The 23,873-nt window shown below is 44.4% G+C and overlaps 1 protein-coding gene across 5 annotated transcripts in view; it reads left to right on the forward strand.

Annotated features, from left to right (window-relative positions):
- lrrc9 (leucine rich repeat containing 9) overlaps positions 1 to 23,873 on the forward strand; it is a 302,164-nt gene that overhangs the window by 190,159 nt on the left and 88,132 nt on the right. For all 5 annotated transcript variants that reach the window (XM_070877538.1, XM_070877541.1, XM_070877539.1 and 2 more), the window contains 3 exons: positions 6,121 to 6,240; positions 19,559 to 19,750; positions 23,342 to 23,467. In XM_070877538.1, the coding sequence (XP_070733639.1) occupies positions 6,121 to 6,240; positions 19,559 to 19,750; positions 23,342 to 23,467 (438 nt within the window). The remainder of the gene's footprint in view (positions 1 to 6,120; positions 6,241 to 19,558; positions 19,751 to 23,341; positions 23,468 to 23,873) is intronic.

The raw sequence follows: 23,873 nt of genomic DNA on the forward strand, positions 1-23,873 counted from the left end.
CGGGAACCATTCTGGTGAACCTTCGCTGCACTCCCTCAATAGCAAGAATGTCCTTCCTCAAGTTAGGAGACCAAAACTGTACACAATACTCCAGGTGTGGCCTCACCAAGGCCCTGTACAACTGTAGTAACACCTCCCTGCCCCTGTACTCAAATCCCCTCGCTATGAAGGCCAACATGCCATTTGCTTTCTTAACCGTCTGCTGTACCTGCATGCCAACCTTCAATGACTGATGTACCATGACACCCAGGTCTCGTTGCACCTCCCCTTTTCCTAATCTGTCACCATTCAGATAATAGTCTGTCTCTCTGTTTTTACCACCAAAGTGGATAACCTCACATTTATCCACATTATACTTCATCTGCCATGCATTTGCCCACTCACCTAACCTATCCAAGTCACTCTGCAGCCTCATAGCATCCTCCTCGCAGCTCATACTGCCACCCAACTTAGTGTCATCCGCAAATTTGGAGATACTACATTTAATCCCCTCGTCTAAATCATTAATGTACAATGTAAACAGCTGGGGCCCCAGCACAGAACCCCACTAGTCACTGCCTGCCATTCTGAAAAGTACCCATATGCTCCTACTCTTTGCTTCCTGTCTGCCAACCAGTTCTCAATCCATGTCAACACACTACCCCCCAATCCCATGTGCTTTAACTTTGCACATTAATCTCTTGTGTGGGACCTTGTCGAAAGCCTTCTGAAAGTCCAAATACTCCACATCAACTGGTTCTCCCTTGTCCACTCTACTGGAAACATCCTCAAAAAATTCCAGAAGATTTGTCAAGCATGATTTCCCTTTCACAAATCCAGGCTGACTTGGACCTATCATGTCACCTCTTTCCAAATGCGCTGCTATGACATCCTTAAGAATTGATTCCATCATTTTACCCACTACTGAGGTCAGGCTGACCGGTCTATAATTCCCTGTTTTCTCTCTTTTTTAAAAAGTGGGGTTACATTGGCTACCCTCCACTCCATAGGAACTGATCCAGAGTCTATGGAATGTTGGAAAATGACTGTCAATGCATCCGCTATTTCCAAGGCCACCTCCTTAAGTACTCTGGAATGCAGTCCATCAGGCCCTGGGGATTTATTGGCCTTCAATCCCATCAATTTCCCCAACACAATTTCCCAACTAATAAGGATTTCCCTCAGTTCCTCCTTCTTACTAGACCCTCTGACCCCTTTTATATCTGGAAGGTTGTTTGTGTCCTCCTTAGTGAATACCGAACCAAAGTACTTGTTCAATTGGTCTGCCATTTCTTTGTTCCCCGTTATGACTTCCCCTGATTCTGACTGTAGGGTACCTACGTTTGTCTTTACTAACCTTTTTCTCTTTACATATCTATAGAAACCTTTGCAGTCCGTCTTAATGTTCCCTGCAAGCTTCCTCTCGTACTCTATTTTCCTTGCCCTAATCAAACCCTTTGTCCTCCTCTGCTGAGTTCTAAATTTCTCCCAGTCCCCGGGTTCACTGCTATTTCTGGCCAATTTGTATGCCACTTCCTTGGCTTTAATACTATCCCAGATTTCCCTTGATAGCCACGGTTGAGCCACCTTCCCTTTTTTATTTTTACGCCAGACAGGGATATACAATTGTTGTAGTTCATCCATGCGGTCTCTAAATGTCTGTCATTGCCCATCCACAGTCAACCCCTTAAGTATCATTCGCCAATCTATCCTAGCCAATTCACGCCTCATACCTTCAAAGTTATCCTTCTTTAAGTTCTGGACCATGGTCTCTGAATTAACTGTTTCATTCTCCTTCCTAATGTAGAATTCCACCATATTATAGTCACTCTTTCCCAAGGGGCCTCGCACAACGAGATTGTTAATTAATCCTCTCTCATTACACAATACCCAGTCTAAGATGGCCTCCCCCCTAGTTGGTTCCTCGACATATTGGTCTAGAAAATCATCCCTTAGTCCTCCTCCACCGTATTGTTTCCAGTTTGGCTAGCCCAATCTATATGCATATTAAAGTCACCCATGATAACTGCTGCACCTTTATTGCATGCACCTCTAATTTCCTGTTTGATGCCCTCCCCAACATCACTACTACTGTTTGGAGGTCTGTACACAACTCCCACTAACGATTTTTGCCCTTCTGATGTCGTCAACACAAGACACCTCCGCAGTGATGCTGGTCCAAAATCGTTGGGAGGGGTTTACTTCTACCCCTCCTATTTATATCCCCCATCTCCTCTCCACAGCAGTGACAAAGGCCTCGTTGGCCTCATTACTAAGCTTCATCGTTCTCTGCCTGCTCCCATCTCCTTCCATCATGATTGCAATCAAAAATTGGCTGATTCAGCCCTGGGTGTACTGCGCATGCGCAGATGCTCCCTGACAGCTGACCAGAAGTGTGGGAAGAAGAAAAAAATGGGGGGAGAAAATTGCAAAAAAAAAATTCTCGCATGCGCAGAAGGTTTGATTTTTTTTTGATCGCAAATTTTGGCCCCGGCGCACAAATTCTGTTGTGCAATGCTGGATTTATCGCTATCGCTATCATTATCGCTCTTCACCGTTTGGTGAATTTTACGAGGTCTGGCGGTAATGGTACCCCAGCGCTAAAAATAATGTTTTCACCACGATTATCACCCAAAAATGGGCGAAATTGCTAAAAGCTGAATTTCTAGCCCTTGATTTGGTAGTCCCCAGCCTTGGCTGGAATTTCAAGCCTGATAATAGGATAAGGCCTACTTATTAATGTTTCTTAATGTTGTTTTTGAGACCCAATACTTGTCCTGCAGTTCTTAATATTCTATTTTTGATGGTGTTCATTTAGGATGTTTGACCAGTGCTGTCTTTATCAGGGCTCTCCAGATTAGTATTATATTGCCTGTTTTTTTAAAAATCCTTACAAAGCAAAAACAATAGAAACAATATCTGCCAGTATGTAGTTGCAAATGCCATTCTACCAGTAAGCATTGCAGAAGGTATTTTGAAGGTAGTCTATTTCTTGGAAGAACCATTTTTTTGTCTAAGAAATACATTACAGAGCGAAACCCGATAAAACTATCGAAATATAACTCCCACTTTTGTCACAGCTGGAACAAAATATATGCAGATGGGTCACTCGAGTCTATGCCCACTGAAGTAGTCACACTTCTCATGGAGCCTGGCAAGGCAAAGCTCCACACTCAGGCCCCAAGTTTCCACACACTACAAAACGGGCGCCCCTCCGGCCTCCCCCCCCCCCCCTGCCGTCGGGAATGGCTGCTGAACTTGTGAGGCTTCCTGCAGCCTTCTCACTGTCTTCTTCCACCCCCGCCCGCCGTCTGGAATGGCTTCCTCCCCCCCCCCCGCTGCGTTCGGTCGGGCCCGCACTCCCTCCCCCCCCCGCCCCCGCCCGCCGTCGGGAACGAACGGCTGCCTCCCCCCCCCCTGCCGTCGGGAACGAACGGCTGCCTCCCCTCCCCCCGCCGTCGGGAACGAACGGCTGCCTCCTCCCCCCCCCTGCCGTCGGGAACGAACGGCTTCCTCCCCCCCCCCTGCCGTCGGGAACGAACGGCTTCCTCCCCCCACCCTGCCGTCGGGAACGAACGGCTGCCTCCTCCCCCCCCCCCTGCCGTCGGGAACGAACGGCTTCCTCCTCCCCCCCCTGCCGTCGGGAACGAACGGCTGCCTCCTCCCCCCCCCTGCCGTCGGGAACGAACGGCTTCCTCCTCCCCCCCCCTGCCGTCGGGAACGAACGGCTGCCTCCTCCCCCCCCCTGCCGTCGGGAACGAACGGCTGCCTCCTCCCCCCCCTGCCGTCGGGAACGAACGGCTTCCTCCTCCCCCCCCCTGCCGTCGGGAACGAACGGCTGCCTCCTCCCCCCCCCTGCCGTCGGGAACGAACGGCTTCCTCCTCCCCCCCCTGCCGTCGGGAACGAACGGCTGCCTCCTCCCCCCCCCTGCCGTCGGGAACGAACGGCTTCCTCCTCCCCCCCCCTGCCGTCGGGAACGAACGGCTGCCTCCTCCCCCCCCCTGCCGTCGGGAACGAACGGCTGCCTCCTCCCCCCCCCTGCCGTCGGGAACGAACGGCTTCCTCCTCCCCCCCCCTGCCGTCGGGAACGAACGGCTGCCTCCTCCCCCCCCCTGCCGTCGGGAACGAACGGCTTCCTCCTCCCCCCCCCTGCCGTCGGGAACGAACGGCTTCCTCCTCCCCCCCCCCTGCCGTCGGGAACGAACGGCTTCCTCCTCCCCCCCCCTGCCGTCGGGAACGAACGGCTGCCTCCCCCCCCTGCCGTCGGGAACGAACGGCTGCCTCCTCCCCTCCTGCCGTCGGGAACGAACGGCTTCCTCCCCCCCCCCTGCCGTCGGGAACGAACGGCTTCCTCCTCCCCCCCCCTGCCGTCGGGAACGAACGGCTGCCTCCTCCCCTCCTGCCGTCGGGAACGAACGGCTTCCTCCTCCCCCCCCCTGCCGTCGGGAACGAACGGCTGCCTCCCCCCCTGCCGTCGGGAACGAACGGCTGCCTCCTCCCCCCCCTGCCGTCGGGAACGAACGGCTTCCTCCTCCCCTCCTGCCGTCGGGAACGAACGGCTGCCTCCTCCCCTCCTGCCGTCGGGAACGAACGGCTGCCTCCTCCCCCCCCCTGCCGTCGGGAACGAACGGCTGCCTCCTCCCCTCCTGCCGTCGGGAACGAACGGCTGCCTCCTCCCCCCCCCTGCCGTCGGGAACGAACGGCTTCCTCCTCCCCCCCCCCGCCGTCGGGAACGAACGGCTGCCTCAACTTGTGAGGCTTCCTGCAGCATTCTCCCTGGCTGAAGCACTTTCACACAGGTAGGAAGATGGTTTATTTAATCTTTTCTTTGCTTATAAATTTTTATTCAGGTTGGATTTATTTGTATAATATTTGTATAAGTATAAATAAGGATTTATTATAGAATTTAATGACTTCCCTTCCCCCCCCACCTTGTTCCGGACGCCTAATTTGTAACCTGCGCCTGATTTTTTAATGTGTAGACAAGGTTTTTTCAGTTCTACAAAAATCTTCACTTGCTCCATTCTAAGTTAGTTTGGAGTACGTTTTCACTGTGGAAACTTTGAAATCAGGCGTCAGTGGCCGGACACGCCCCCTTTTGAAGAAAAAATTCTGTTCCAAAGTGAAACTGTTCTAACTGACTAGAACTGCAGAAAAAAAAAATGTGGAGAATTGCGATTTCTAAGATAGTCCGTTCTCCACCAGTTGCTCCTAAAAATCAGGCGCAAATCATGTGGAAACTTGGGGCCATAGTCTGGTGTGCCTCCAATATTTAAATATTCCCATGGCTGGAAGATCTATTGGTCGTGGCTAGGGATGCAACTATGTGCCAGGCAGAAGAGTCACTCCACCAGAGATACGCCTCTATGGTATAACAGTAGTAGATCTTGGCTCTGGAATTTAGCTTCTCTCTTGGGTCCCCGTGCATATGTGACTTATCACATTATTAGTACTGATGGTACAAAGGCCCCATAAATTTCCTTGATCTGCCTCAATTCAAGCTGCACAGCAAAGATCAGGAACAATAGATGCCTGCTAACAATGAGGAAAAGAGCTAAATGTTTTATCACAGGATTTTGTGGTTTGGAGAATCACTCGCCAATCCCCAACATGTCACAACTTCTTAAAAACACAACATTCTTTTGATAATGTACAGTTACTCTTGCAGAATTTGGAGGATGCTTTAGTGAAGAAAAAAGTGTTCTTTTTGTTTACAAATTGAATCATCCTTGCTGATGTATGTTAATGTGTTTGTTTCTTTTAAATCTGGTACTATGGGAACCCAATTGCTCTCAATACCGTGTTACAAGTAAGAGCTACAGATGTTTTTTCAATTAATATGTGGGTGTTAATAAGTTTAAAGTAATGGATGGGTGCAAGTACTGTGGATTTACATCCAAAATTTGCAATGGAAACCCTTCAATTGGAATGGTTGTCATCTAAAATTATAGTTTGAGAAGGTACTGAACTTTCATTCCATATGTTAAAAAATGTGCTGACTTTCAAGGTAGAATATGAAAACATAGCAATCTGTCATTCATGAAAACAGTTACCGAATGCAAAATAGGTATGAATTCTTGATGCAAGTTTTAATTCGAGAACATGTATTTTATTTATTTTTCATGCTTGTCCCATTATAGATTCTGAATTTACATGGAAATAGTCTGAGTAATCTAAAGGGTATCTCCAAACTGACAAATTTGCAGAAACTTTTTGTCAGCTTTAACGAACTTGTACAGCTAGATGACCTTTCAAACCTGGTAAGAATTTACAAACTTCAGGTAAATTATAAGTAGACCTGTTTCCAGGTGAAAATAATTTCAGCATGGAGTTAACCTATGGCTGTGCTGGCTTATGCCTTAAAGATATTGGTGGCATTAGGCAAAACCTTCCGTTGCTTTACACCAGCAATAGCGGAGCAAAATCAGTGTTGGCAATTGGAAATTTAGCAGAGATTGGCAACTCTGATTCTCCATTCAGATTGCGCTACATGGCCACTTCTGATCAGCCATCAGCGCAAAGCACAATCACCATAACCTGACAAGATTCTGATTTCAATATTGCATTAAAGTAAGCAGCATAATAAGCTGGTGAGAGTAGTGCATGTACCTCTGCATTGCGCGCAAAACGTAAATTATATTTAAATAGCATTTAAAGAATTAATACATCATTTACAACAAATATACATAAATATACATTCTTTTAAGGCACAAAAACCCCCCAGGAAAAGTGGTCTAACAAGAGAAGTTAAAGATAGTATTAGATCAAAGGAAGAGGCTTATAATATTGCCAAAAAGAGCAGTAAACCTGAGAATTGGGAGGATTTTAACTTTCAGCAGAGGAGGACCAAGAAATTGATAAAGAAAGGGAAAATAGAATATGAGAGTAAACTAGCGAGAGACATAAAAACAGACTGTAAAAGCTTCTATAGGTATATAAAAGAGAAACGATTAGTGAAAGTAAATATGGGTCCCTTACAGGCTGAGACAGGAGAAATTATAACGGGGAATAATAAATGGCAGAGAAATTAACCAAATACTTTGTGTCTGTCTTCACAAAAGAAGATGCAGAAAATCTCCTGGAAATAGTCGAGAACCAAGGGTCTAGCGAAAATGAGGAACTGAAATAAATTAGTATTAATAAAAGAATAGTACAGGAGAAATTAATGGGACTGAAAGCCAATAAATCCCCTGGATCTGATGGCTACATCCTGGGATTTTGAAAGAGATGGCTATAGAGATTGTGGATGCATTGAATCTTCCAAAATTCCATAGATTCTGGAACGGTTCCTGCAGATTGGAAGGTAGCAAATATAACTCCACTATTTAAGAAAGGAGAGAGAGAGAGAAAAAAAGGGGAACTACAGACCAGTTAGCATGATATCAATAGTTGGGAAAATGCTAGAATCTATTATTAAGGACGTGGCACTTAGAAAAGAATAATAGGATTGGACAGAGACAACACGGATTTATGAAAGGAAAATTATGTTTGACAAATCTGTCAGAGTTTTTGAGGTTGTAACTAGCAGAATAGATAAGGGGGAACTGGTGCATGTGGTGTATTTGAATTTTCAGAAGGCATTCAGAACACAAGAGGTTATTAAACAAAATTAGGGCTCATGGGATTGAGGGTAATATACTAGCATGGATTGAAGATTGGTTAACAGACAGAAAACAGAGAATAGGAATAAACTGGTAATTTTTGGGTTTGCAGGCTGTAACTAGTGGAGTACCACAAGGATCAGTACTTGGGTTTCAGCTATTCATAATATATATCAATGATTTGGATGAGGGGACCAAATGTAATATATCTACATTTGCTGATGATACAATGCTAGGTGAGAATGTAATTTGTGAGGAGAATGCAAAGAGGCTTCAAGGGGATATAGACAGACTAAGTGAGTGGGCAAGAATATGGCAAATGGAATATAATGTGGAGAAAAATAGAAAAGCAGAGTATTTTTTAAATGGTGAGAGATTGGGAAATGTTGGTGTTCAGAGGGACCTGTGTGTACTTGTACATGAATCACTGAAAGTTAACATGCAGTTTCAGCAAGCAATTAAAAAAGCAAATTGTATGTTGGCTTTTATTACAAGAGGATTTGGGTATAAGAGTAAAGATGTCTTGCTGCAATTAAAGATGGCCCTGGTGAGACCACATCTGGAGTATTGTGTACAGTTTTGGTCTCCTTACCTAAGGAAGGATATACTTGCCATAGAGGGAGTTCAACGAAGGTTCACTAGACTGATTCCTGGGATGGTGGGGGGGAGGGGGGATTGACCTATGAGGAGAGATTGAATAGACTAGGCCTATATTCTCTAGAGTTTAGAAGAATTAGAGGTGATTTCATTGAAATATACAAAATTCTTACAGGGCTTGACAAGTGAAAAATCTTAAAAAGTATAATGTCCTCCAATCTCCCCTTTTGGAAGGTGGTCTACCTGTTTGCCAAAAGTAAGTAATCTAACATTTCCTATTATGGTCTGGACACATGGCCAAGAATTGATTTAGTGCAATCTTTCATCTAACTAAGCAAAAATGTTGGATATTTTAAACTTACTGCTAACACACTTGGGTACTTGCATACAGACTTGAATTAAAGTTGATTATTTTTCAGCATAAGTACTTTACTTTTGGTCTTAACTGTCTTTAAGGGCAAGAGCTAATTTTCAAAATGATTGGTTTCTCTTTTCTGATAATTTCATGGTCTAGATCCTGAGCACCCCACCACTTCCAAATCTTATTTGTATCTGCAAAAATTGTCTTCTGTGGCAACAAGTTTTAAACCCAAATGTTTTGCTTTAAACGTTTATAGTGGACAACTGGTTTCGCCATTCATCGCCAGATCTAGCTGGACCACATCAAGCACTATCGGATTCTGCTCTCCTCTGTTAAAACTGGTCACTATTCCAGGATCATCCTGGAATGCAAAGATATCCCCCAGCGTCTCTTCACTACAAACCATCTTCTTAAACCCCTCCCCCTTGCTCCCTCTACCTACACCTCCAACAAATGCAAGGAGCTCATGGACTTCTTTGTCACTAAGATTGAGACTATCCGTTCAGCTGCCTCTGCCGCTTCCATCCCTTCTCCTAGCCCACTGGGCCAAACTTCACTTAAGGATCCCACTGCCCAAACCTGAACTCGCATCTTTCTAGAGTTTCTCTCCTATCTCCCATCATACCCTTTCTGAGTTCATCTTGTCCATGAGACTCACCTCCTACTCTCTCGATCCTATTCCCACCAAATTGCAGACCACACAACTTCCCTTCCTAGCCCCCATGTTAACTGATATGGTTAACAGTCCCTTCGCCTCAGATACTCCCCCCCCCTCCCCATCAAATCTGGGGTCATCACCCCTCACCTCAAAAAACTCACCCTTGACCCCTCTGCCCTTGCCATCTACTGCCCCATCTCTAACCTCCGTTTCCTCTAAAAAGTCCTTGAACGTGCTGTCGACTTCCAAATCCGTGCCAACTTCTACCTCTCCCCCTTTATGATACTTCTTAAAACCAACTTCTTTGATCAACTTTCTGCTCATCTTTCCGAATATTTCCATATGTTACTCGGTATCAATTGTTTTTTGAAAATGATCCTATGAAGTGCCTTGGGACGTTTTACTATGTTAGAGGCACAATATAAATACCAGTTATTGTTGTTGAGAACTAGGGATATTTATGCATCTTGTACTTAGCAGCACATCCCACTCAACTCCAGACATCATTACAGCCTTTGTCCAAACATTGTCAAAACAGCTGAATTCCAGAGGTAAGATGAGAGTGACTGCCCTTGACATTAAGGCATCATTTGACCAAGTGTGGCATCAAGGAGCCCTAGTTAAATTTAAGTCAATGGGAATCAAAGGGAAAACTCTCCACTGGCTGGAGTCATACCTAGCACAAAGGAAGATGGTTTGTAGTTGTTGGAGGCCAATCATCTCAGCCCCAGGACATCACAGCACGGGTTCCTCGGGGCAGTGTCCTAGGCCCAACCATCTTCAGCTGCTTCATTAATGATCTTCCCTCCATCATAAGGTCAGAAGTGGGGATGCTCGCTGATGATTGCACAGTGTCCAGTTCCATTCGCAACTTATCAGATAATGAAGCAGCCCATGCCCGAATGGGCTGTGTTATGGGAAAAAAACATCACTCGAATTCACATAGTCCACGGTTCTAGAATTCTTTAATACAAGCATGCAGGGGAGAGCGTTCGGCATCCCAAAATCAAGTCCTGAAGTCTCTCAACTTTACAGTAGTCGTGGCAATGTATTTATACATAATCAAGCAGAAGCGAAACTCGACAGTTGACAAGCTAAGAGATTACACGATCAACAACTGAGCAACTGTCAATTGTTAATCACGTAAGCTCTCAGCAGATGTATTCTGTTAGCTCAACTGTCTTCTGTTTGCCCATTGCCTCTGTCATAAGGTTTCATCTTTACCCATTGCCTCTAACAAGGTATCATGAAACGTCTTTATACCAACAGTTATGCATTATCTGCTGACACTGTGCTTCTGTCTATTTTGGCAAAACTTCCCATCATGCCTTGTAACATAGCTACAATGTTTCAAAAAAACATTCACGTTAATCCCGAGCTTCCCACATCAGTCCTTCCTGTTGGCCCTGCTCAGGAATCCTTTCCCTGCTCAACAGCCATACCCGGATGTTCTACCTATGACTTCATATCCAGAGATCCTCTAGACAGCCACAAGTGTCGCATCCTAACTATTGAACCTCTTACGGCATCATCAATGTCCTTATGACCTGGGCATCAATTACGGTCAACTACGGGCATCAATCTTTGCCCCTGTGAGCGGGCGCAGAGTTTGCTGCTGTGATTGGTGGGGGTACAATAGCTCAGGATATGAGGAATATGAGGTGCGGCGAATGTTTGTGGTGGAGGAGCATCAAAAGGTCATGGCGGAGGTGCGGCAAATGAGGGTGTGGGGCCTTGAAGAGCCGAGGACCCAAGGGCAGCACGGGCCAGTCCACACTGCGATATATGCGCGCACTAGGTCCATGCAGCAGAGCAGGTCTCCAGTCATCCTAGTTAATCTTTGCCACTGGATAAAGGTCTAGCTCAGTCAAGTTTGTGTGGTGGCTGATGTGCACCACACGTTAAAAAAATCCATGCACAGGCATCTTCCACTCCTTCAATTGGAGTTCAGGACTGGAATATCGGGTCCTTCATTGAAACATCTGTGAACCCATGTGGAAGCAAGTCACCCTTGTTCGAGGGACCGCCTATGATACATAAGAACATAAGAACATAAGAATTAGGAACAGGAGTAGGCCATCTAGCCCCTCGAGCCTGCTCCGCCATTCAATAAGATCATGGCTGATCTGGTCGTGGACTCAGCTCCACTTACCCGCCCTCTCCCCGTAACCCTTAATTCCCTTATTGCTTAAAAATCTATCTATCTTTGACTTGAAAACATTCAATGAGCCAGCCTCAACTGCTTCCTTGGGCAGAGAATTCCACAGATTCACAACCCTCTGGGAGAAGAAATTCTTTCTCAACTCGGTTTTAAATTGGTTCCTCCGTATTTTGAGGCTGTGCCCCCTAGTTCTAATCTCCCCCACCAATGGAAACAACCTCTCTTCCTCTATCTTGTCTATCCCTTTCATGATTTTAAATGTTTCTATAAGATCACCCCTCATCCTTCTGAACTCCAAGGAGTAAAGACCCAGTCTACTCAATCTATCATCATAAGGTAACCCCCTCATTTCTCGAATCAGCCTAGTGAATCGTCTCTGTACCCCTTCCATAGCTAGTATATCCTTCCTTAAGTAAGGTGACCAAAACTGCACGCAGTACTCCAGGTGCGGCCTTACCAATACCTTATACAGTTGCAGCAACACCTCCCTGCTTTTGTACTCCATCCCTTTTGCAATGAAGGCCAACATTCCATTTGCCTTCCTGATTACCTGCTGCACCTGCAAACTAACCTTTTGGGATTCATGCACAAGGACCCCCAGGTCCCTCTGCACCACAGCATGTTGTAATTTCTCCCCATTCAAATAATATTCCCTTTTACTGTTTTTTTTCCCAAGGTGGATGACCTCACACTTTCCGACATTGTATTCCATCTGCCAAACCTTAGCCCATTCGCTTAACCTATCCAAATCTCCTTGCAGCCTCTCTGAGTCCTCTACACAACCCGCTTTCCCACTAATCTTAGTGTCATCTGCAAATTTTGTTGCACTACACTCTGTCCCCTCCTCTAGGTCATCTATGTATATTGTAAACAGTTGTGGTCCCAGCACTGATCCCTGTGGCACACCACTAACCACTGATTTCCAACCCGAAAAGGACCCATTTATCCCGACTCTCTGCTTTCTGTTCGCCAGCCAATTCTCTATCCATGCTAATACATTTCCTCTGACTCCGCGTACCTTTATCTTCTGCAGTAACCTTTTGTATGGCACCTTATCAAATGCCTTTTGGAAATCTAAATACACCACATCCATCGGTACACCTCTATCCACCATGCTCGTTATATCCTCAAAGAATTCCAGTAAGTTAGTTAAACATGATTTCCCTTTCATGAATCCATGCTGCGTCTGCTTGATTGCACTATTCCTATCCAGATGTCCCGCTATTTCTTCCTTAATGATAGTTTCAAGCATTTTCCCCACTACAGATGTTAAACTAACTGGCCTATAGTTACCTGCCTTTTGCCTGCCCCCTTTTTTAAACAGAGGCATTACATTAGCTGCTCTCCAATCTGCTGGTACCTCCCCAGAGTGCAGAGAATTTTGGTAGATTATAACAAATGCATCTGCTATAACTTCCGCCATCTCTTTTAATACCCTGGGATGCATTTCATCAGGACCAGGGGACTTGTCTACCTTCAGTCCCATTAGTCTGTCCAGCACTACCTCCCTAGTGATAGTGATCATCTCAAGGTCCTCCCTTCCCACATTCCTATGACCAGCAATTTTTGGCATGGTTTTTGTGTCTTCCACTGTGAAGACGGAAGCAAAATAATTGTTTAAGGTCTCAGCCATTTCCACATTTCCCATTATTAAATCCCCCTTCTCATCTTCTAAGGGACCAACATTTACTTTAGTCACTCTTTTCCGTTTTATATATCTGTAAAAGCTTTTACTATCTGTTTTTATGTTTTGTGCAAGTTTACCTTCGTAATCTATCTTCCCTTTCTTTATTGCTTTTTTAGTCATTCTTTGCTGTTGCTTAAAATCTTCCCAATCCTCTAGTTTCCCACTAACCTCGGCCACCTTATACGCATTGGTCTTTGATTTGATACTTTCCTTTATTTCCTTGGTTATCCACGGCTGGTTATCTCTTCTCTTGCCGCCCTTCTTTTTCACTGGAATATATTTTTGTTGCGCATTATGAAAGAGCTCCTTAAAAGTCCTCCACTGTTCCTCAATTGTGCCACCGTTTAGTCTGTGTTTCCAGTCTACTTTAGCCAACTCTGACCTCATCCCACCGTAGTTCCCTTTGTTTAAGCATAGTACGCTCGTTTCTGACACAACTTCCTCATCCTCAATCTGTATTACAAATTCAACCATATTGTGATCACTCATTCCGAGAGGATCTTTTACAAGGAGATCGTTTATTTTTCCTGTCTCGTTACACAGGACCAGATCCAAAATGGCTTGCTCCCTTGTAGGCTCTGTTACATACTGTTCTAAGAAACAATCCCGTATGCATTCTATGAATTCCTCCTCCAGGCTACCCCCTGTGATTTGATTTGACCAATCGATATGTAGGTTAAAATCCCCCATAACTACTGCCGTTCCTTTTTCACATGCCTCCATTATTCCCTTGATTATTGCCTGCCCCACCATGAAGTTATTATTTGGGGGCCTATAAACTACGCCGACCAGTGACTTTTTCCCCTTACTATCTCTAATCTCCACCCACAATGATTCAACATTTTGTTCATTGGAGCCAATATCATCCCTCACAACTGCCCTGATATCATCCCTTATTAACAGAGCTACCCCACCTCCCTTCCCTTCCTGCCTATCTTTCCGAATTGTCAGATATCCCTGTACGTTTAATTCCCAGTCCTGGCCACCTTGCAACCATGTCTCTGTAATGGCCACCAAATCATACCCATTTGTAATGATTTGTGCCGTCAACTCATTTACTTTATTTCTAATGCTGCGTGCATTTAGGTAGAGTGTTTTCATCCTAGTTTTTAAACCATGATTTTTAGTTTTTACCCCTCCTGCAGCCCTTTTATATTCAGTGGCCCTTTTTGTTTCTTGCCTTTGGTTTCTCTGCCCTCCACTTTTACTCATCTCTTTTCTGTCTTTTGTTTTTGTCTCCTTTTTGTTTCCCTCTGTCTCCCTGTATTGGTTCCCATCCCCCTGCCATATTAGTTTAACTCCTCACCAACAGCACTAGCAAACACTCCCCCTAGGACATTGGTTCCATTCCTGCCCAAGTGCAGACCGTGTGGTTTGTACTGGTCCCACCTCCCCCAGAACCTGTTCCAATGCCCCACGAATTTGAATCCCTCCCTGCTGCACCACTGCTCAAGCCACGTATTCATCTGTGCTATCCTGCGATTATATGATGATGATAATGACCTGGCTATCCCTGGGTTTAAACTACCACTATGCATTCCCTATCTCTAGCTGCCCAATGTCCCACCCGTCTTGGATTGCTCTAAATACTTTGATGCGGGCCTGGTTTGAGAGGTGTTCCCCTTCCCTTACTTGCGTTATTGCTTTAGCCAACCTTTTGGCTTTCCTTCGCTGGGCCTGTTCACAGATGTCATGAAGGAGATATACAACAATCGACAGTTGAATCACCACTAACACATGCGATACTATGCGGATCCACGGATGGATCTGAATTTTCAGTCCCCAGTCCCATAAGTCATCCCACCAAGTGGTGACCTTAATTTCCTCTATTTCCTTTTTTATGTCCTTATTCTGTTGCTGTGGTGTGTATTACATCTTCTGGGATTTGGTCATCTTTTTCCGTAGCTCCACCATGTGTTCTGGCAGTGGGGGCACTTTGTACCCAAATTTGTTGATGTAGTTTGGTAGTTCCTTCTTGATGCCTTCAGACACCTGGATTGAAGTGGACTCTCATCTGTGTATCGATCAGTTCTTCTTGTCCAATCCTCACTGGTACCTCTGGGGTGAAACAGAACACCAGATCTGGTCTGCGTACTCAAGAGTTTTCTGGTTAGTGGTTACACAGTACTTTCCTTTGTCGACACAAGCAGCCCGCGTTGGTGTTAAACGGGCTCGAATGGCCTCCATCTTTCAGTTTATCCCTTTCTTTAATTCGTTAAATCCACAGGCCGCAATTGTTATTTCCTGACGGGTGACACAACCTTCCGACTTGCTTCCCACTAAACTATCTTCATATGTTACTACATATGGTAATGTCTCATATGTTATGTATGTATTTCCCTTAATTAATCCAATGTTTTGGACTCGATATACCACTCGAGGCTCTGTTCCCGGTACAATCACTGGTATTGCAAGTATCAGTCCCAGCAGACTGCCACCGTTCACTTGACATTCAATTTGGGTGGAGTATACCCACACCATTCCCCTGAGTTGGCACCCTGGGATAGTCTCTCCTTGACGTGATAGATTAGCCAATTGCTCGTTGCTAATCCATAAGGGTACCTCACCTTCCTTTATCTGGGAAAAATTTTCCCTGGTCTGTTCCACCACCCAGTTTCCAAATGTGCTACAGACATCATTCCTTGCAGCATTCTCGGAGACTTTATGGTCCTCCTTAATAATTTTATTCATGGTTTGGGCATGCGCCTCGAGGACAGTAGCCATGTCCTGAAGCCAACCGGTAAGGACCTGATCCTCAGTCAATTGGGAGTCCTGGTTCTAATTCTGCTCCCTTAGAATTTCTTTAATTCTGGAGCCCAGGTCTCTAATTTTACTGTCCAGGGTTGCTAAATCAATCGTATTAACTATTGAGGTTCCAGTGGTAAATATGGCCGCCACATCATTAAGCGTATCTCTCCTGTGTCGTCTTTTGTGGCATTGGCCTGGGGCATGGCCGTTCCCTTTAACCCCTTGTTCCAGCACTTATCTGGTTAGTTTTTGATGCAGCTTCTGGGTTTTATTTGAGCACCACCGGGGAAGACCTATGTCTGTCAAGTCTAGTACCACGGGTACCAACTCATTGTGTACATTATCATACATTACATTTCCTGTTGGGACCAAAACCAGCCCATTCTTTGGTCCCGGTGTTTGCTTTGGACATCTTCCCTGGAATACCAGGAGGAGGATTCCCAGTGCTTCCAGGACGATATTCAGTCGGCGCATCCTTGATCTGCAACAAAATGTTTAAGACATCGGCTGGTGGCCCTCCTGTTGGCTGAAACAGATTTTGATTCAATTTTAAACGGTTTTACCTGTGATCAGTGTTTCCAACGTCCCCCTCCTCTCCTGTCTAAGCATACACCCATATCGCCAGTCATGAGAACCTGAAATGGACCCTTCCAATGGTGTATCCTTGACCCCACAACTCTCCTCTTCCTCTACTTCTGACTCACACTTATGCTCTGTCCCTTGGGTCAGAACTCCAGTTGCAGGGTTCACCCCATGGTCTCGAATAATGTCAACGGATTTATCTTTGGGAATAAGCACTGCTTCCCAGGCTTCCCATCAGCTATCAAAAACGTCCCTCAGCTTTCCCGTTTTCAATAGTCCATGGGTGTGTAATATGGTCTGTCCTGCCATCACGACTGGCTCACTGACGCGAACTGCCCAGGCAGCACAATCTAAAGCCGCGACGCATCGGGGAAGTCCGGCTGCTACCGGTGATTGGCGGGTGGAGTAACAGGCTACTGGTTGTTTCCTATCTCCGTGTTCTTGTACCAATATAGCATTGTAAAAATTTCCTTCATTATCACAGTAGAGGTGGAACGCTTTACTCATATTGGGCAACCCCAAAGCTGGAACACCGATCAGGGCCTACTTAACTTGTGTATATGACAATTCCTGTTCCGGTCCTCAGGTGACTGATTGTAATGGGGGCTTCCCTCCTTTAAAGAGAAACTGAATGGAGGCTACTAAGGACGTGAACTCTGGGATAAAATTCCAGCAATAGTTAAAAAGTCCCAAAACTTGTCTGGCTCCCCTTGCATTAGTTGGTCTGGGTATTTCTTTGATTGCTGTCCGTCGGTCATCGAACGTAGCCCTATGCTCCTGTTGGACGATGGTATGTCCCAGGTATTGCACGAAAGTCTGACCTATCTGTGTCTTTTTGGGGCTTACTCGCAGTCCTGAGTTATGTTTCTTGTTCCCCGTGGTATTTGGCCAAATAACCTTCCTCTGCCTTAGGACTATAAGGTCGCCCGTCTCTGCTAATAGATCCATCCCTAAAATAGTTCCTTCATTATTGGGGTGCTTGGTTTTGATCTCCCGTTTAGTACTACGGTACATTTGATGCTTACCCTTTTTTGTTATTTAATTTTTCGTTTAGTTCTTCGTTTTCTTTTCCTAATTGTTTTATTCTTATTTCTTTTTCCTCATTTTCTTTTGTCATTCTTTCCTGACGTTCTTCCCCATCTCTACACATTCTTGAATATGCATGATGGAGTGTTACAATTGATTTATCTTCCTTATGCTTACTTTCCTTATTCCACCATTACCTCTGTCACTCCTTTCATCCTCCTTTCTCCATCTTTCCCTTAATCTTATCAACAGATATTCTGTTATCCGACCCTGAAGGTTCCCTGATGTATCGGCCATTATGTTAATCGACCCCAGTACCAGTTACTCGCAAGTCTACGTCTAAACTTGTCATCAGCACTTTTAAGTCTGGTCATGTTACTTCCTTCGCTTAGGTTCCCGTGACTCTCGTAACCCATTAGCGCAGCGCTGCCTACTTGAACATGGTCACTGTGACTCAGTATTGTTCGTGAATCCCTGTTGGCCCGCCAAAACCACTGTGGAGATCGACAGACCTAACTATGGGTAGTATATTAATTTTACTTACGCTGTTTTCTGTCGGTCTCCCAGGGTTTCAATCTCCAGACCTTCAGCGGATCCTGCCAACTACGTCAATTGTTGTGGGAAAAAAACACCATTCAAAATCACTTATAGTCCACAATACGAGAACTCTTTAATACAAGCATGCAGGGGAGAGCGTTCGGCATCCTGAAGTCAAGTCCCAAAGTCTCTCAACTTTACAGTAGTCATGGCAATGTATTTATACATAATCAAGCAGAAGCGAAACTCAACAGTTGACATGCTAAATGCTTACACGATCAGCAACTGAGCAACTGTCAATTGTTAATCACGTAAGCTCTCAGCAGATGTATTCTATTATCTCAACTGTCTTCTGTTTGCCCATTGCCTCTGTCACAAGGTTTCATCTTTACCCATTGCCTCTGTCACAAGGTATGAAACCTCTTTATACCAATTGTTACATATTAACTGCTGACACTATGCTTCTGTCTGTTTTGGCAAAGCTTCCCATCAAGCCTTGAAACATAGTTACAGTGTTTCAAAACAACATTCACATTAACTCTGTGCTTCCCACATCAGGCTGATAAGTGGCTAGTAACAGTCGCACCACACAAGCGCCAGGCAATGACTATCTCCAACAAGTGAAAGTCTAATCACCGCCCCTTGACATTCAACGGCATTACCATCACCAAATCCTGCACCATCAACATCCTGGGGGTCACCATTGGCCAGCAACTTAACTGGACCAGCTACATAAATACTGAGGCTACAAGAGCAGATTAGCCATAATCTTATTACATGGCAGAGCAGGCTCGAGGGGCCAAATGACCTACTCCTGCTCCTATGTCTTATGTTCTAAGGTAATAGACTGGGTATTCTGCATCGAGTGTCTCATCTCCTGACACCCCAAAGCCTTTCTACCATCTACAAGGCACAAGACAGGAGTGTGATGGAATACTCTCCACTTGCCTGGATGAGTGCAGCTCCAACAACACTCAAGAAGCTCGACACCATCCAGGACAAAGCAACCGCTTGATTGGCACCCCATCCACCACTTTAAACATCCACTAATAACGCACCGTGGCTGCAGTGTGTACCATCTACAAGATGCACTGCATCAACTCGCCAATTGCTTCTTCGGCAGTGCCTCCAAAACCCACGACCTCCACCACCTAGAAGGGCAAGGGCAGCAGGCGCATTGGAACATCATCACCTGCAAGTTCCCCTCCAAGTTACACACCATCCTGACTTGGAAATATATCACCGTTCCTTCATCGTGGCTGGGTCAAAATCCTGGAACTCCCTCCCTAACAGCACTGTGGGAGTAAATTCACCACAAGGACTGCAGCGGTTTAAGAAGGCGGCTCACCACCACCTTCTCAAGGGCAATTAGGGATGGGCAATAAATGTGGCCTTGCCAGCGATGCCCACATCTCAGGAACGAAAAAGAAAAATCCCTTTGTGTACGATGACATAATCTGCTCATTGCCAATAGTTAATTTGGGTTCTGGTACAAAAGCTCAGTTTGCACCTGTAATATTGCAGATTGTAATTTTTCCATTGTTAAATTCCTGTAGTCAAGAAAACCACTGTATCAGTTTGTTTGTATGATTCTGAATCCAGTGTTTTAAAATTCCGCAGCCACACCTAGTATATTTGGATGCAAGCCACAACCAGTTGATAACATTAGATGGATTCAAAGGAATGGAAAACCTCAAACATTTGGATCTGAGTTGGAATAATCTAACTTACATTAAAGAAGAAATAGGAGTCCTTCGTAAACATGTAGTAGATCTTCTTACACTCGATCTCCGCCACAATCCATGGAAAAAGGTATTTTCTATTCGGATATAAATCATAAAGACTAACAACTTTAAATAGGAGAATGTGATTTCAGACCATCTTAAATTTAAATTACACTTTAAAAGTCTATTCATTTTATTTATAGAGTACTTTTAAATAATGCACGGACCAAATGTTTGAGCGATGAGTTTCTGAATCAGTTTCATACATTGTTTAACATTTATGAACAACTGGTATTTTTCATACATAGGCCCTTTCCTCAAGTACTTTGATACAAAAGCATGTATAATTTAATGACAATTCATCACATTGTAGTGAGAATAAAATGTATACAATTAATGTTCAATATCATGACAAGTTTCAAAGCCAGATGCATTAAATAACAGAATCTCTATGGTGAACTATGCTTAAGAGTGTAGTGAACCTATCTTTTTTACATTGTTTGACTTCATTGTCCATTCCCATTTTCAAAAGGTGCTACTGGAAGGAAAATTGGTTCATTCGGGCACCAATCCATAGCATTACATAGAAACATAGAAAATAGGTGCAGGAGTAGGCCATTCGGCCCTTCGAGCCTGCACCGCCATTCAATGAGTTCATGGCTGACCATCCAACTTCAGTACTCCATTCCTGCTTTCTCGCCATACCCCTTGATCTCCCTAGTAGTAAGGACTACATCTAACTCCTTTTTGAATATATTTAGTGAATTGGCCTCAACAACTTTCTGTGGTAGAGAATTCCACAGGTTCACCACTCACTGGGTGAAGAAGTTTCTCCTCATCGCGGTCCTAAATGGCTTACCCCTTATCCTTAGACTGTGACCCCTGGTTCTGGACTTCCCCAACATTGGGAACATTCTTCCTGCATCTAACCTGTCTAAACCTGTCAGAATTTTAAATGTTTCTATGAGATCCCCTCTCATTCTTCTGAACTCCAGTGAATATAAGCCCAGTTGGATCCAGTCTTTCTTGATATGTCAGTCCCGCCATCCCGGGAATCATTCTGGTGAACCTTCGCTGCACTCCCTCAATAGCAAGAATGTCCTCCCTCAAGTTAGGAGACCAAAACTGTACACAATACTCCAGGTGTGGCCTCACCAAGGCTCTGTATAACTGTAGTAACACCTCCCTGCCCCTGTACTCAAACCCCCTCGCTATGAAGGCCAACATGCCATTTGCTTTCTTAACCGCCTGCTGTACCTGCATGCCAACCTTCAATGACTGATGTACCATGACACCCAGGTCTCGTTGCACCTCCCCTTTTCCTAATCTGTCACCATTCAGATAATAGTCTGTCTCTCTGTTTTTACCACCAAAGTGGATAACCTCACATTTATCTACATTATACTTCATCTGCCATGCGTTTGCCCACTCACCTAACCTATCCAAGTCACTCTGCAGCCTCATAGCATCCTCCTCGCAGCTCACACTGCCACCCAACTTAGTGTCATCCGCAAATTTGGAGATACTACATTTAATCCCCTTATCTAAATCATTAATGTACAATGTAAACAGCTGGGGCCCCAGCACAGAACCTTGTGGTACCCCACTAGTCACTGTCTGCCATTCTGAAAAGTACCCATATGTTCCTACTCTTTGCTTCCTGTCTGCCAACCAGTTCTCAATCCACGTCAGCACACTACCCCCAATCCCATGTGCTTTAACTTTGCACATTAATCTCTTGTGTGGGACCTTGCCGAAAGCCTTCTGAAAGTCCAAATACACCACATCAACTGGTTCTCCCTTGTCCACTCTACTGGAAACATCCTCAAAAAATTCCAGAAGATTTGTCAAGCATGATTTCCCTTTCACAAATCCATGCTAACTTGGACCTATCATGTCACCTCTTTCCAAATGCGCTGCTATGACATCCTTAATAATTGATTCCATCATTTTACCCACTACTGATGTCAGGCTGACCGGCCTATAATTCCCTGTTTTCTCTCTCCTTTTTTAAAAAGTGGGGTTACATTGGCTACCCTCCACTCCATAGGAACTGATCCAGAGTCTATGGAATGTTGGAAAATGACTGTCAATGCATCCGCTATTTCCAAGACCACCTCCTTAAGTACTCTGGGATGCAGTCCTGGGGATTTATCAGCCTTCAATCCCATCAATTTCCCCAACACAATTTCCCGACTAATAAGGATTTCCCTCAGTTCCTCCTTCTTACTCGACCCTCTGACCCCTTTTATATCCAGAAGGTTGTTTGTGTCCTCCTTAGTGAATACAGAACTATTTCTTTGTTCCCCGTTATGACTTCCCCTGATTCTGACTGCAGGGGACCTACGTTTGTCTTTACTAACCTTTTTCTCTTTACATATCTATAGAAGCTTTTGCAGTCCATTTTCATGTTCCCTGCAAGCTTCCTCTCGTACTCTATTTTCCTTGCCCTAATCAAACCCTTTGTCCTCCTCTGCTGAGTTCTAAATTTCTCCCAGTCCCCGGGTTCGCTGCTATTTCTGGCCAATTTGTATGCCACTTCCTTGGCTTTAATACTATCCCTGATTTCCCTTGATAGCCACGGTTGAGCCACCTTCCCTTTTTTATTTTTACGCCAGACAGGGATGTACAATTGTTGTAGTTGATCCATGCGGTCTCTAAATGTCTGCCATTGCCCATCCACAGTCAACCTCTTAAGTATCATTCGCCAATCTATCCTAGCCAATTCACGCCTCATACCTTCAAAGTTACCCTTCTTTAAGTTCTGGACCATGGTCTCTGAATTAACTATTTCATTCTCCATCCTAATGTAGAATTCCACCATATTATGGTCATTCTTCCCCAAGGGGCCTCGCACAACGAGATTGCTAATTAATCCTCTCTCATTTCACAACACCCAGTCTAAGATGGCCTTCCCCCCCTAGTTGGTTCCTCGACATATTGGTCTAGAAAACCATCCCTTATGCACTCCAGGAAATCTTTCTCCACCGTATTGGTTAGCCCAATCTATATGCATATTAAAGTCATCCATGATAACTGTTGTACCTTTATTGCATGCACCCCTAATTTCCTGTTTGATGCCCTCCCCAACATCGCTACTACTGTTTGGAGGTCTGTACACAACTCCCACTAATGTTTTTTGCCCTTTGGTGTTCTGCAGCTCTACCCATATAGATTCCACATCATCCAAGCTAATGTCCTTTCTAACTATTGCATTAATCTCCTCTTTAACCAGCAATGCTACCCCACCAGCATTGTGGATTGAAGAGTAGCAGCTTTAAGCCTCACTTTTTTTACAGTCCCAATCTCATCTCCAGGGAAGAGCAGAGTCTACATTAGTTATATTTGTATTTTTATTTCATTAATTAAACAATAAAGTGCAAAGACAGGTTGCCTTATGATCATCAAATACAAGCACAAAATTAGTTTATATTTGAGTAACCTGAGGTTCTACATGTGGTCCAACAAATGTATACTTGGTCAGCTTTTCCAGCTGGTGGAGTCTGGCATAGAGATCTATAATCAGATCTGACAGTTCACTAATAAAAATATTAATTTGGTTGCAAGCATTCCATTGTATGTTTTTATAATACATGTGACAATGCTTTAAAAATACTATATTAATTCCAAAATGTCTAATCATTCTTTTTACCCATGATATCTTCAAATGTTTGAACAGCCTGCATTATTACGCCCGATCATCATTAGCCAATTAAAGGCTCTCACTTATTTGAATGGGTGCATTGTAACGGAGGAAGAAGCTGCAACAGCCCTGTGTATTACTGCTGGATCTAGGCTTACTCAGGTATGACGAGAGTCGATACTAATATCTCCTGATTTTCTTTTGACTGCTTAAAATAACATTGGAGCAAATTTGTTTTCAATCAATTTGACTTTCCTGTTTGGGCTGTGTCTGTCCATTATCTTGTCGAATATCATTGGACTTAGTTTTTTTACCATTTTTTTTGGCAAGCTGCTTAAAACATTAATAATCCATATCCAATTTGCAATATAAAAACTGGATATTTCACACATGCACTTAAGATGGATATGGCACCTGACAAGAAGGCAGAAATGGCTTGCTGACTATCTTTATTTTTTTATTCTTCTTATTATTCCATGATGAGCCTTATGAATATCAATTTTGATTGTGTTAGCTCTAACCCCATTCCTATGTTTCATTTCAGACAAGCAGTCTCAATAAACTATTA

The sequence above is a fragment of the Pristiophorus japonicus genome, chromosome 4, assembly GCF_044704955.1.
Source record: "Pristiophorus japonicus isolate sPriJap1 chromosome 4, sPriJap1.hap1, whole genome shotgun sequence".
NCBI lineage: Eukaryota > Metazoa > Chordata > Chondrichthyes > Pristiophoridae > Pristiophorus > Pristiophorus japonicus.